General features: G+C 56.3%; 1 protein-coding gene across 7 annotated transcripts in view; it reads right to left on the minus strand.

Annotated features, from left to right (window-relative positions):
• Positions 1-13,627, minus strand: part of CRHR2 (corticotropin releasing hormone receptor 2) — a 45,766-nt gene that overhangs the window by 29,154 nt on the left and 2,985 nt on the right. For 4 of the 7 annotated variants that reach the window (XM_044387385.3, XM_044387379.3, XM_044387373.3 and 1 more), the window contains exons 1-2: positions 448-595; positions 188-313 (exon numbers count right to left, since the gene is read on the minus strand). In XM_044387385.3, the coding sequence (XP_044243320.2) occupies positions 188-313; positions 448-550 (229 nt within the window). In that variant the 5' untranslated portion in view covers positions 551-595. Of the gene's footprint in view, positions 1-187; positions 314-447; positions 596-7,250; positions 7,345-13,627 lie in introns of those variants that run through there. The other 3 variants (XM_057304421.1, XM_057304420.1, XM_057304422.1) reach the window with 1 other exon arrangement.

The following is a 13,627-nucleotide window of genomic DNA, read 5'->3' on the forward strand; positions in this document are numbered from 1 at the left end:
ATAGTAGGGTAAGGGACAGAAGGAGCGCCTCCAACATTGTAAGGGGTCCTTAACGCCAGCGGTGTGACGCCGCCGCGGCCCTCAGCAGGTCTCCGACGCTGGGTCCGGAGCCGTCCCCGCTCCCTAAACCGCGGTCTCTTCCCGGCGTCGGGCGCAGAGCCCGCGGCGGAGGATGAGGGGCACTCACGGGTCGTGTTGTACTTGACGCCGTTGAAGTACTCAGGACACGGCCTCTCCACCAGGGCTCCGGCCGCGCTCCGGGGCCAGCACGTCCCGATCTGGTCCAAGGTCGTGTTGCAGTAGGAGTAGGGACCTGGAGCCAGGAGACAGAGGAGAGGGGCTCAGGCGGGTAGCCGGGGCGCCCGGCGCTCGGAGCGCGGGGCCTGGGGCGCACTCGGCACGCCGGGGAAGGAGCCCGCGCCGCCCGCGCCGCTCGCCTCCGCCTACCCTCGGGGTCCGGGGGCAGCCCCCAGCCGTCCAAGAGCAGCTCTTCGGCCAGCGCCAGGCTGCAGTTGGCCTCCAGCAGGCTGTAGAGCAGCGCCGTGTCCATCGCGCCCGGCAGCCGCGCGCCGAGAGGAAGTGTGAGTGCGCGCCCGGCGTGGCTGCGAGGCACTGGGTGCCAGAGTGAGCTGTCGGGAGAGCGCGGGACCCGGCCCCGGCCCGCCCAGCCCCGACCCCCCGGGCAGCCTCGCGGGGTGGCGCCGGACCGCCCGGGGCTGCCAAGTCGGGACCCCGGCTGAGAGGAGCTGCGGAGCGCAGCGAGCCGCGGGTCCACCGGCTCGGTCGCGGCCAATGGCGGCGCCAGGGGGCGGGGCCGGGTGGCTCCTGTCGGCGGGGCCCAGCCTTCAGCCCCCCCCACCCCCGGGCCCCCCTGTCCCACGGGCCCCTGGCCCCCAGCCCCGCCCCGAGTCCGCCTTCTCAGGCCGGGGCACCGTCCCGACTAGATGCGCCTAGGGTGCCAGAATGCTCCGTCCGAGGATCGAGGATCGCAGGCCCCGGGGCTGCAAGGGGCAGCAAAGCGCGCTCCCCCGCGCGGAGGAACCCGCTGCAGCCTCCCTGACCGAGAGAGCCAGGACTGGGCGGCCTGACTTTACTCTCCCTGCGGCGGGACGCGGGAGCCGGGAAGCAGGGGGAACGGAGAGACCACGTGCAGATCTGTGCTCTAGAAAAGCCGCTGTGGCCTGTGGGAAGGAAATGGATTGGAGGGGCTTTGAGGGCAGCAGGGAGGCCACGGAAACGTCTAGTGAGATCAAACGGCCTGAATGGAGGCACATTTGGACCAGGCCGTGGGGCTGGGATAGTGAGGTATTTAGGAAGACAGCCTGCCCTGGTGAGGAGGGATTGGAGGGAGGAGTCGGTGAGTGGGTTCCCCAGGAGCCAGGAGGCCGGGATAGCACCAGGTCTCCCCCTGGGTGACTGGGGTGGGAATAGTGTTGTCATTTAATGGGAGGGGAAGTCCAGGGGAGAAACTGGCTGAAATTATCTGGAGAGCTTCAAATAACCTCGTCTTGCTGCCCTGAGCTCCAGAGAGAACAAAGTGAGAGTGAGAATGTGTCTCTCACGTTAGCCCTCCTCACCTGAAACTAGCTTCCATACGAGAGAGAGAGAGAGAGAGAGAGAGAGTGTGTGTGTGTGTAGGACCTTAACACCATTAGATGGAATTTGCCCAGGCCCACTCGGACTGCCTGCCGCCCCACTATCTGAGTGCCCAAGGTGGGCCAGCTGGTCGTGCCTGCCGAACTGGGGGGGGGGGGTCTGGGCTCAGAACATAGGGCCTGGGTATGGTATTCCTCAACTCAGGCTGGGTTCTGGTCTTGCCTCTGTGTCTACTCTCCCTGCATGTTACCCTATTCTTGGGGCTGTTTCTCCAAGACTGAAATGTTCTCTGAGGCCCCTCCCTGCCCCGAGAGTCTCTGGCTCTGAGTTTCCAGACGCAAAGCCTGAGGAAGATGTACGTGTGTGTGTGAGTGTGTGTTGAGTGTTTCTATCTTTAGAGGGCAGGGGAAGCTGGGACCCAGTCCCAGGGGACCTAGTCTTGTCCTTCCCGCTGCTGGCCTCCACTGGGAAGGAAGCTGCCAGAGAAGGCCAGTAGCACCCTGAACTAGCCCTATGCCCTAAGCAGAGAGAGGGGAAGAGGGGGGCTGGGCTGCCTTTGTGTGCTCCAGTTCCACCAGTCTCCATATTAACGCTTCTGTCACTGCCAAGGCAGAGCCCGAGAGCACTGAGACCGGGGATGAGCACTGGCATCTCTCCAAGGCTAGCTGACTGGCAGGTACCAGGTGCAGATCCGCCAGCCGGGTCTGTCTTCTATCTCTTGAATGGACCGTTAGAGCCCTTGGCTCAGCTCTGGGCAGCTGCCGGGGCAAAGATCCCTGGGCGTTCACAAGAGCCTGTGCCAGGAGCAGGGGAGGACAGGTTGAGTCCCAACCCCAGCCTCTGACCTGAGTCCTGAACCCAACCCTAGGCAGAGTCCCGTCCCCAGTCCCAGGCTGAGCCCTACCCCACAGCATCCCACATAGGCTAGAATGTGGCTGGCAGGGTCAGGCCATCTCTTCATCGGGGGAATAGTCTCCTTCATGTGCAAAGGAGGGCCCTTCACAGTCCAGGGGAAAAGAGAGAAATCAAGCTTAAGTTATTAAGGTGCTTATCACCAGAGCCACTGCGCGGGGCTGCTGAGTGCCCAATGACCAGACGCCAAGGACTTCCCACCTCCCATACAGCTTTCTGCAGAGTAGGATGGCCTGGGAGCCTTGGATGGCTCTTAACTGAGAGAGCACACGTCATAAAGATCCCTCTGGGAAGTGCCTATCTCAGTGGCAGGACCAAAGGCTGTTCTGATCTGGACTGGACAGTCAGGGTCCGCGCACAGACCCGCAGACCCGATGTGCCCTGGTTTCCAGGATGCAGGGCCATTTCTTCGTGGATCCTATTATTATGAGCGTGATTGCCTGGTATTCTAGATGTGGCAGAGAGGGAACTGAAGGCAGCAGCTTCGGCCCAAGTTGATTTTACAGCTCGCTTGAGTGTTTGTAAATAGGTAAATGAGGAAGAAATTGTAGAGAGCTAAAAATTTCCTCAATTAGATTAAATCCAATGACAAATAAACAAAGTCTGGGCCATTATGCTAACTAAGGAAGCAGCAGCGGATGGCAGGCCCCTGGGATGGAGATGGACTCTCAGGCCAGGACCGGGGGGAGAGGTATTGGGATGGTTGTGTGCCCCCAGGCTAGGGAGACAGGTTGCAAGTAGGTTCAGGGAAGTGTGACAGGTGCTGGGGTGTGTCAGGAGCAGCATGGGGTGAGGCAGGTGTCCCCGGCCCACCTCTGATGTCAGCTGCAGGGGCAGTGGACGGTTGGTTGCAGGCAAGCTTGGACGCACATCATGGTCCTACAGCACACAGACGAATAGGCATGCAGAGCAGACTGGAAACACACACAGCGTCTCGCTGTCACGTGTCTTTACAGCATCACACATTCCCTCATTCATCCCACCATCCATCAAATGTCAGCTGGAAAATGGGATTTAAGGGGATAGCGTCTGTCTCTGCCTCTCTGTGGAGATATGCTCGGTCAGCCTGAATACACAAGGAGCAGGCAGATACGGGTCAAGGCTGTGGGGTTGACCGGGAGTTATAATGAGGTTGCTGAGGTTGTGGAGTCTTGGGAGAGGCCAGAAGGTGCCCCACTCCTCCCCCACACATCCCACTCCACCTTGGCACAGGGGGGAGATGGCCAAGGGGAGATGATATCTTCAAGTCCAAACATGGGACCAGGCAGCACCCTCAGCAACCTTCCAATCCCGCATTCTCGCTGATATATGGACAAAAGGAATTTCCCCCTCAACCCCCTGGGCCATCCTCATCTCTGCAGCAGTCAGACTAGGCTCCCTGTCTCTTCCACTAGGCAGATGAAGTGATTTTTCTACAATTAAGATTATGTCATTCTGGGGCGCCTGGGTGGCACAGCGGTTGGGCGTCTGCCTTCGGCTCAGGGCGTGATCCCGGCGTTGCGGGGTCGGGCCCCACGTCGGGCTCCTCCGCTGTGGGCCTGCTTCTTTCCTCTCCCGCTCCCCCTGCTTGTGTTCCCTCTCTCGCTGACTGTCTCTGTCTCTGTCGAATAAATAAATAAAATCTTTAAAAAAAAAAAAGATTATGTCATTCTTCCCCTAAGAGTGGCTCCCCATTGCCCTCAGGATGGAGCTCAGCTCTTAAGCACTGCAAAGAACACTCTTCCAGATTATCTATCCTTCGTTCTCTCCCTACTGCCAAACTTCAGATGCTCTTTGGAACCACATGTCCTTCCCTGGAACCATTCTATGCCTCTGTCGATTTGCATATGCTGTTCCCTCTGCTAGGAATACCCTTACCGCTCTACACTCCAGGTAGCCTAGCTGACTCCCACTTGCCCTTCAAACATTCAGCTTGGCGTTCCCCTCCTTTGTCTTGTCTGGGTTGGGCGGCCCTCCTCGTTGCCTCCATCTCTTGGGGCTGGTTTATGTCACACCAAAGTTGTCAGTTTTTCTACTGTCTCCTCTACCAGCCCAAGGTTCCGAGGGCAGGGCTGGTCATGTTCCCAGACTGACCCCCAGCACCCGTTGGAATGCTCCAGGCCTGGGCAGCAGCTCTGTCTTCCTGGCCAAGGCTCTCTTCCCATTTGACCAGCCCTGTGGTCTCTGTGTGTATATGTGTGTGTGTGTGTGTGTGTGTGTGTGTGCGTGCGCACGCGTGCACGGTGTGTATGGATGCACATGTTGGATTGGGGAGTTATTATATTTCAAGGGATCCCTGAATCCATTTGACCCCTTATATTGCCATTGACTGAATAAATGACATGCCTTACGATCTGGGCCCTCTTAGGTGCCTCTGTGACGAACAAAACAGAAATAAACCATTTAAAGCCTATCTGAGGTTTCTTGTGATTATGTGTGGTTTTCTCAGAGGCATATAGTTTAACTGGTCACAGCCTTTGATTTATGACCACTTGTCATCACGAGCCCACACATGGCCTAACTATCTTATTCCAGTTCGTTCTTTTACGGAAGTTCGAACGTAGTAGTAAATAGAAGGAAGCTGTCACCGAATCCAAAACTAGATCATTGCCAATCCCTTACATATTTATCTAAATACTCCTTCCCCAGAGGGAACATTCTCTTGAATATTTATTTCCTTGCTCTTAGTTTTTCAGTTTTATCGTATGTATGTATGTCTAAACAATAGATTGTTTGGTTTTGCTGGTTTCTGAACTTACATTAGTCATTACGCGTTTTCTCAATCAGTGGACACTTAGAAGGAGGTCAGTTTCATGTGGGGACCTGAGAAACTATTCCTCAGGTCCAAGGGCATTCTAACTGCCTGTGCTTCCCAACTTTGGGGCGTAGTGAATGAAGGATGACGTGTCCCCACGACTGTTGCTGGGGAGCATTGTCAGTGATATGGTGGATGCATATTTAATGACACGGGGAAGTGTTCACCTGAGTTATAAGAGGAAAAAGCAGGTTACAAAACTGTGGACACAGGATCATCCCCATTTTTTGAAAAAACAAAAAAGAATTAACATGAGGCTCTATAGATCGATAAACTCCTGGGGGATATAAACATTGTAAATATGCTCAGGTTGTGGAATAATGAAGAAGCATTGTCTTTGAGTTTTAAAAATACTTTTTCCAAATTGTATCAATGTAATGTATCCCATTTGCAAAGAGATGAATGATATTATAAGTTAAGCAGGGGAGGCCTTGTATTTGGGGAAGTTGAGTCCCTTCCCACTCAACTCAGAGGAGGGTAGGGTAGGGTACCATCCGCCAGGGGTCCTGGGGAAGACGAGGGTCTGTGCCCTGAGCTGGAGGGCAGGGCAGGGGGCAGGCAGTTGGTCTGCTGCTAAACCAGTGTTGCCTGTGAGAGCAGAGAACTCTGGTGGGGGGAGGGTTGGGCTCTCCTGGAATGGGGGGCTTCCATTTCCTGGCTGATGGGAGCTTGACCTGGCCCATGCTGGGTGTCTCCATGATCTGTCATTCAGACTCCACAGTAAGCCTCTGAGGCAGACTTAGACCTGTTTCTAACAGAGGAGGAGACTGAGGCTCAGGTGTTCTTCTGGGCTGAATTGTGTCCCCCTAAATCTATAAGTCCTAACCCTCAATACCTCAGAATGTGACCTTATTGGAGATTAATAAGTAATGAAATTAAAATGAGGTCATCAGTGCCAGCCCTCCTCCAACGTGACCGGGGTCCCTGTGAGAAAGGAGCCTGGGACACAGACGTGCACAGAGGGAAGACGCAGGGCAGAAGGCGGCCATCTACAAGCCAAGGAGAGAGGCCTCAGAGGAAACCAACCCTGCCGACACCTTGATCTTGGGTTCGTAGCCTCCAGGACTGTGAGAAAATACATTTGTGTGTGTAAGCCACCCGGTGTGTGGGGCTGCATGGCAGCCCCCAGCCAACGAACGCAGACGGCTTGGCTGACTCATCGGGGCCACGCTGCTTCTAGGTGGAGGAGGTAAGATCCAGGCTTGAGTCTGTCTGATCCCACACCTGAGCTCTGGACCACTCCACCGTCAGGAAGGCAGGCAAAGAGGCTTTCCTCTCAGACACCTGATGCAGGCTGCGTTTGGTGCTCGATCCCACTGCTGGAAGCACCCTGACCTCCCCGTGGTCTTGGCAGCAGCCCCGGACCCCTGGGCACCCCCCAGCCCTCCTCCTGCCCTGCTGTTCTGTGGGTGCAGAACTGACAATGCTAAGACACTGGGCGGGGCCTGGAGACAGCTCTCTGGAGCCCCCATGGCTCTTCTGAGCTCTGTGGCGGCTCCCCCTGACTCTGAGTCGGCTGCTGGAAGACTCCGAGGGGTCAGAATTCAGGGGCCCGGCTGCTGCCTTGCAAGTCCTTACCCACAGGTGACACCTGTAGTCACGGCAACCGGAGAATGCAGTTTACACCTTCTGCCGGTCTTGCTCAAGTTTATAAGCAGAGGGGCGCCCCCTCCTTCGGCTCTAGAATGCCAGCCAGGCCAGCTTCCTTTAGATGCACACAGCCGAGAGCTGAGGGCCAAGGCCTTCATCATTGGTGAAGGGCCTGAACCTCAAAAGGGGGAGGGGCTGGCCCAAGGACAGAGACCAGAGCCAGGACCGGAAGCTGGTCACCATTCCCCACCCCGCAGAGCTGGGGCTGGTCCAGGAGAGCTGCCTCCCCTCTCCTGGCCCTGAGGCCCCCCTCATCTCCTGGGGTCTGCCACTGGGTAGTGGCGGTGGACATGCATACCTGAGACGTTGGTGAGGGTCGTGACTACATGGCAGTACTGCTCCAACAGTGCCCACGGGGGCTGGTCCATGGGCGCCTGGCTCGTCCTGGCAGCCTAGAGGACAGGAGGGATGGGGGCAGAGATCAGGCCCTGGTTAGCCGCTGACAGCACCTGTCTGTTCCCCCTACCCTGTTCTGTCTCTCATCCCTTACCTCTCTTACCTCTGTTGTATAGAAAGGGAAACTCAGAAGGGAAATGCCTGGCCACGCAGCAGGATGGCAGTCTGACCAGGCCTGGAATGCTGACAAGGCCTTAGAAAAGGTCCAGTGCAGCTTGACCTCCAAGACAGGAATCTATATTGTCCAGCCCCTGGTCCCCAAAGCTCTCCTCCTTGGGATGGGTGGGTGTCTACCAGCTGTTCGTTTACCCAACCAATATTTATAGAATGCTTACTGTATGTCTGGCCCTGGTTGGGAGACCCACTGGGTGTCCTTGGGATGGTCCCAGGCCAGGTAGGGATTCCCTAAACTTAGAAGGCACAGAAGGGAGCGGAAGAGAGCAGACAATGTATCTTTGTTTCCCTGTTCTACAAGGTAAACAGGCAGTTACAACAAAGGGTGTCTCCACATGGGGGAGACACCTAACCTGGACTTGGGAGACCAGGGAGGGCTTCCTGGAAGAGATGGCACTTTGGGGGCAAGCAGAAGAAAGGAAGGGATCACTGTGCCAATGTGGGCACTCACCAGGGAACAGACATGCTTGATGCGACCATGGCAGTTCCATCTAAAAGATAAAGACCATCCAGGACCCCATCTCCTGGGAAAAACCATGAGAATGGGTGCTGGACTGGACATAAAGAAATAAAGCAAATGTGGTTATCTTTACCCCTGAGGGACCATCTTCTGGTGGGAAAGATGGATGGGTGACCAAGTTGTTACAGCGTCTACCATTTGCTGAGGTGGAATGGGGTAGCATCTTGGAGAAGGTCATGCAGATGTAGGCTTTGAAGATGGAGTAGGAGTTTGCCCAGCTGATAAAGATGCTGCCAGGAAGAGCATCCTAGGTAGAGAGCACAGCATGTGCAAAGGCAGAGAGGCTGGGGAATGCATGACATGAGACTGAATGAGACCTCTGCACTCTAGAATTCTCTTGTCCCCTATTCTTCCCAAGGCCACCATTTTTCCCACTCTGTGGCCAGTACGTGTGTGTGTGAATGCATTTGAGTGCCTGTGTGTGTACAACTGTGTATGCAAAATGACTTTTGTGCTCTCCCTACCCTGACATTCCTGACTGCAGGATTCTAGTAGGCACTGCCCACCAGCGGGCAGCCCCTCTCCTCTCCCTTGCCAGTCACATATTCCCTCCCAGGTAGCTGGGACAATGTTTGCCCCGGGATGTCCCTGGGCCTAGAGCCCTACAGCCCTCACACATCACGTTCCCCACATCTGGCTCAGTCATTTCCTGCGCAGGGGCTGGAGGCTGCACATTTCACCTCAGCACGCTGGCCTGGGGCTCCTGATAAATGACCCCACCTGGCCAGATGGGCGAACACGGGCTGCTGCTCCTCAGAGCACTTCGGGCGGTAGGGACACATTCCTAGGCCGTCACTGCACCTGAGACCAGCCGACTGTGTCCCATGGGGCTGGGTACGGAAGGAGGTGCTGGGGAGCAGAGCCATGTGTGCTGTGCGTGCTCAGTGTGTGTGTAAGGTGTGTGGGGGGTGTGTATTATGTCTGTGTGTCATGTGTGGCTGTGTGAATAGTATGGGTGTAGTGTGTGTGTGTGTGTGTGTGTGTGTGTGTGTGTGTGTGTCTATAAGGGGCTCCCATGAGCCGGGAGCTCTGGCTCTCGGCCTGCAGGACAGACAGACACTAGGGGCCACGGTCTTGCTGTTCACATACCCCGGGGGCTTTTGGGAGCAACTCAGCATCAGCTTCTTGGGCGTCTGGAAGGCCTTGCTGCCCAGTGAGCCCCTGCCAGGGGTGAGGTGGGCTAGGAGGGGGAGGGGACAGTCTTTGTCCTGGGATTTCCAAGAATTCTGCCGTCCCACCCTTGGCTGGGTCTGAGGAGAGTGTGGGCCCTAGGCTCGACCCATCACACGCTTCCCAACCCCCTTCTTGCCCCTTCTTGTCAGAGGAGCAGCTCGTAATGCCCTCCCCAGGAGGCCAGGATTTCTGGTGAGTCAGCATCCGGGGGAGGTCATGGCAGAGGCAATGCTCAACCCAGACGCACATGGTGTTGATGGCGGACCCTCGGGCTGGTCCGACTCGGCATCTTAGAGGCAAGCGCCTTCTCTCAAAGCCCCCAACTGCCACACCGTGAGCCCATCACTCAGGGGTCACGTGTTCATGTTTGGGCGGGCGGTCTGAACGCACGGGGCAGGGGGCGGGGGCATTGCTGGGCTGTCCCTGCATCAGACGCTATGGTCTGAGGCTGTGGCCGAGTGTCCTTGGTGGGCAGAGCCCTGGGGCGCGGGGCGCTGTGCTCAGTAGTGAGGCGTGCTGTTCAGAGCTGGGCAGCTTGGGCGAGCAGATCAGACGGGGTTTGGGACTAACTCCCAGATCTGGCCTCCGTCTTCTGTAACTTCCCCACCGGTCCAAGAGCCCAGCACAGCTAACGATGTTCGTTCTCTTTGAGGGGCTGAAGGGTGGATTTGACTGAGTTCAAGCCCACAACAGACCTTGGAAGTGCGTATTTTGGGCAGGGCTGCGGCTGCGGGTGGTGCTGGGTGGGCAGGGAGGGGGCAGAAGAGGCTGCTGCTCTCAGAAAGCACACAGTGGGCCACGGAAAGCAGAGACACGGCCTGGGCCACGAGCTCTCAGAACCAGTAGACTGCAAACCTCCCCACGTCCAGGGTTCTGGGTCAGCTCTGTGGCCTCGGCCGAGTGGCTCCACTTCTCTGAGCCTCGCTCCCCTCGTGTTGAAAGTGGAGATAATACAAACCCCATAGGGTTTTGGAGTACCTTCAACAGGTTACTGGAGGTGAGGGGCCTGGCATGTGTGAAATGGTGGCCCCTGTCAAGGCCTTTAGGTGGGGTCCAATTAAAGAGCTCAGAGATGGGGGTGGGGCTTCAAGCCTCACTGTGGGGAGTCCCAAGGCCCAACTCAAATCCTTCTCCTTCAGAAAAGCTTCCTCAAACCCCGTGTTCCCCATTCGCCAACTCTCTAGCCAGCACAGATCCCCCTTAGCCCTCAGGACCCCTCCCAGCACTGGACCCCTGAAGATGCAGCCTGAAGCCCCCTCATTGGGCACACCGTTCAGCAGTGCCCAGTGCATGCCGGGCGGGCGGACTGAGGGCTCCATGGAGGGCTGGGCGCTGGAGCTCAAGTCCAAAAGGATGGAAGCTGTGTCCAAGGTAAGGGGAACGATAAGAGCAGAAAGAGATCCCTGGGGCAGGAGCTGAGCAAGCAAAGGCCCGGAGGTGAGAAAGCACAGGCCTGTCCGGAGGCAGCCGGCCTCTGGCTGGAGGAGGCCATTCACAGGGCAGAGGGAGACAGGTGGGAAGGAGAGACCTCTCTAGCGGGAAATCAGCACTTACAATGTGCTGGACACAGCTCAAAGTGCTTTACCGCAGCTCATTCAAGCCTCACAACGGCCTCTGAGGTGGCTGCGAATAACCCCATTTTCTAGAAGAGGCAACTGAGGCCCAGAGAGGCAAAGTCACCTCCCAAGGCTGCACAGCAGGTAAGGGGCTGAGGCAGGACTAGACAGACGGTCTGGTAGCTTACGGCTCGGTCAGATACACAGAAGAGCTGGTCCTGGGTGAGGAAGTGAAGGGTGGTCCAGAGATGCTGAGAGCCCCAGATGGTCCCTGACAGGGTGGCTGTGGGGCTCAGGAGGCCACTCTCGTAAGAAGCTGTCCTCCCCAGTGCGGTGGGGCCCACAGGCTCAGGAGGCCACTCTCGTAAGAAGCTGTCCTCCCCAGTGCGGTGGGGCCCACAGGCAGAGGGCTGGGTCACCCGAGGAGTGTATGCAGACACAGCCGGCTGGGCAGGGCCTTGCCCGTGGAGAAGTTTGGGCTCTATAACTTAATCTGAGCCCCCCCCCCCCATTATTCTCTCTTTTGCAGGAAAACCTTAGGCTTCTGCATCCAGCTCTTGGATGTCCTAGGGGCAGAGTCACCCGCCACCCCTCACCTCTACCCAGTGAGACTATAGATGACCCACATCTGTCTGGTTCACATCTGTGTCCCCAGTTCCCAGTCCAGAGCCTGGCACATGGCAGGTACTCAATAAATGCTTGTTGGCTGACTGGATGGATGAGACCATGGTCCCCTCAGCCAGGTGGAGCTGCACCCCTACCCCCAATTCTGGGAGCTCAGTTTCTGGGCTCTTCCCACTTGTCAGATTCCTTCTCTCTCAATTTTCACTTTGAGGCCAGCCCAGTTCCTGGTTCCAGCCCCTGTGTGCCTGGAATTGGAAGGCTTCATGTTAGAAAGGGCAGGGGAGAGGCCCTGGCAGGAGGAGGAGGCAGCAGGTCAGGGCCAAGATGCCAGCTGCTCTTGTACCTTGGGCCCTGTCCAGGCAGAACCTGTGCCCCAGGGATAGGCCTCCTTGGAGCCAGGGTGTCGGCCCAGCCTGGTGCTCCCTCCTGGGCTGCCTACAAAGCTTCGTCTAAATTTAGCCCCTGGTCTAAGCCTGGGAGATTTACAGGACCACAGGTCCTGTGGCCAGGCTGCCAGTCACCCGAGGGGAATGGGGTGAGCTCCCTTCCCGCCTCCTCCCTCTCGGCCCAAGGTCAGAGAGGACTCCTCCGGGAGGGAGAGGATTCCTCCGCACTGTTTTCTTTCATTCACTGGTTTCATTGAGCCCAAGCTAGGGCTAGAAGAGAGAGGAAACTGGGCCCTGTGGGAGGGTGGAAGGGTGAGGGGAAGAGGAGGAGAAGGGGATGCTGGAGAAGGGGAGAAGGCCGGAGAGGGAAAGGGAGGGAAAGGTGAAGGGGGAGAAGGGAAGGAAGAGGAGCAGAGGGGGAAGGGAGAAGGAGAAAGGGAGGAGAAGGGGGAAAGAGGAGGGGTGCGTGTGGCGGGGGTACAGCAGGGAGGTGAGGCTGAGATGGACTGAGGCAGAGGGTAAGGGGCTGGAGGCCATATGAAGGAAGTAGGTAATTATTTTCTGGAGTATCTGGGCAGGCTTCCTGGAAGGGGAGACTGGATATTCGATTCTAACTTATCAGGTGCTGGACTTCAAGTGAGGACCCCCAGGGCCCCAGCAGCTTCCTGTGGCCTCCCCCATCCCTGAGGGCTCCAGCAGGTACCTCTTCCTAAGATGCCCACTCTCCCACCCAGTTCTAACGGCCAACAGCTCACCCGCAGAAACTTCTAGGCCTCTCCTTATCACGTGCACTTTCTCCTCTCTGATAGCCTGTGGCTCTTTCTTCTCCGTGCCTCTCCCCTTAGCTCTGCCAAGCCCTGGGCCCTCACGAAGATGTCTGAGGATGGAGGAAGCTCTGGAGAGGGGAGGCCCGATAAAGGGGGAGGGGGCTAGCTAGCAGGAGGCCCTAGAACAGGTCATTAGGTCTACAATCTTCTCCTTAATCATCAACTCATCTAATGTCCAGTTGACCTGAAAGTCACTCCATTCTGATTTGTTCTGGCATCTGGTTGAGTATCCTAATTAAATTTTTGTAAAGGGAAGAAAATCTGGAGTCAGGCTGCTTGGTTTGAATCCTGACCCTGCCACGACCAGATGAGTGACCTTGGGCACATGACCTCGCCTCAGCTTCCTGATCTGTAAAATGGGGGTAATGATGGTCTTATCCCCTAGGGGTGTTATGAAGCTTAAAATAGGTAATGCATATCAGTGCTTAGAGCAGTGCCGAGCATGTGGTAAGCCCTATGTAGGGGCTCAAGGGAATAAGCAAAATAGGTTTATTGAATAATCTATCCTTCCCTCTGGCGGGTTTGAAATGATGTCTTAAAAAATATGAATTTTGTATAAAGTGACTTTGGACAAACTGGCTGAGGACTCCTAATAATGGCTAAAATCAGATAAAGTAGAAAATGACAGCTCAGAGGGTACAAAATAGTCCTGTAATTCGTAAAGTGCTGCAAATTTAAGACTTAACAGGAATACAAAATTAAGTAAGCAGTGCTCTCAGACAAATTGGTATTTTAAAAAGTACATAAACATCAACAAAGTGGCAAAAAACAGAGAAGAAATTGGATGACTGGCTTCGTCAACTACGCAAAAAGTAGTTGAATTTTGGGGGAAAGTTATTAGATGAATTAGCTTCTGGCAAATGACCCTTGAGCCCCCTGCCCACATGTCACAGACCCTGGGTGTGTGGGGAAGGGGTGCAGGGTCTTGGCCTTGGGGAGGGCTGTGCAGCTTAGGGAGGGGCCAGGCTTCTGGAGCCCCTGACTTCTCTCCTAGCTGAGCCTTCTCGGGACAGATGGCG

This window comes from Ursus arctos, unplaced genomic scaffold, assembly GCF_023065955.2.
Source record: "Ursus arctos isolate Adak ecotype North America unplaced genomic scaffold, UrsArc2.0 scaffold_3, whole genome shotgun sequence".
Classification (NCBI taxonomy): Eukaryota; Metazoa; Chordata; class Mammalia; order Carnivora; family Ursidae; genus Ursus; species Ursus arctos.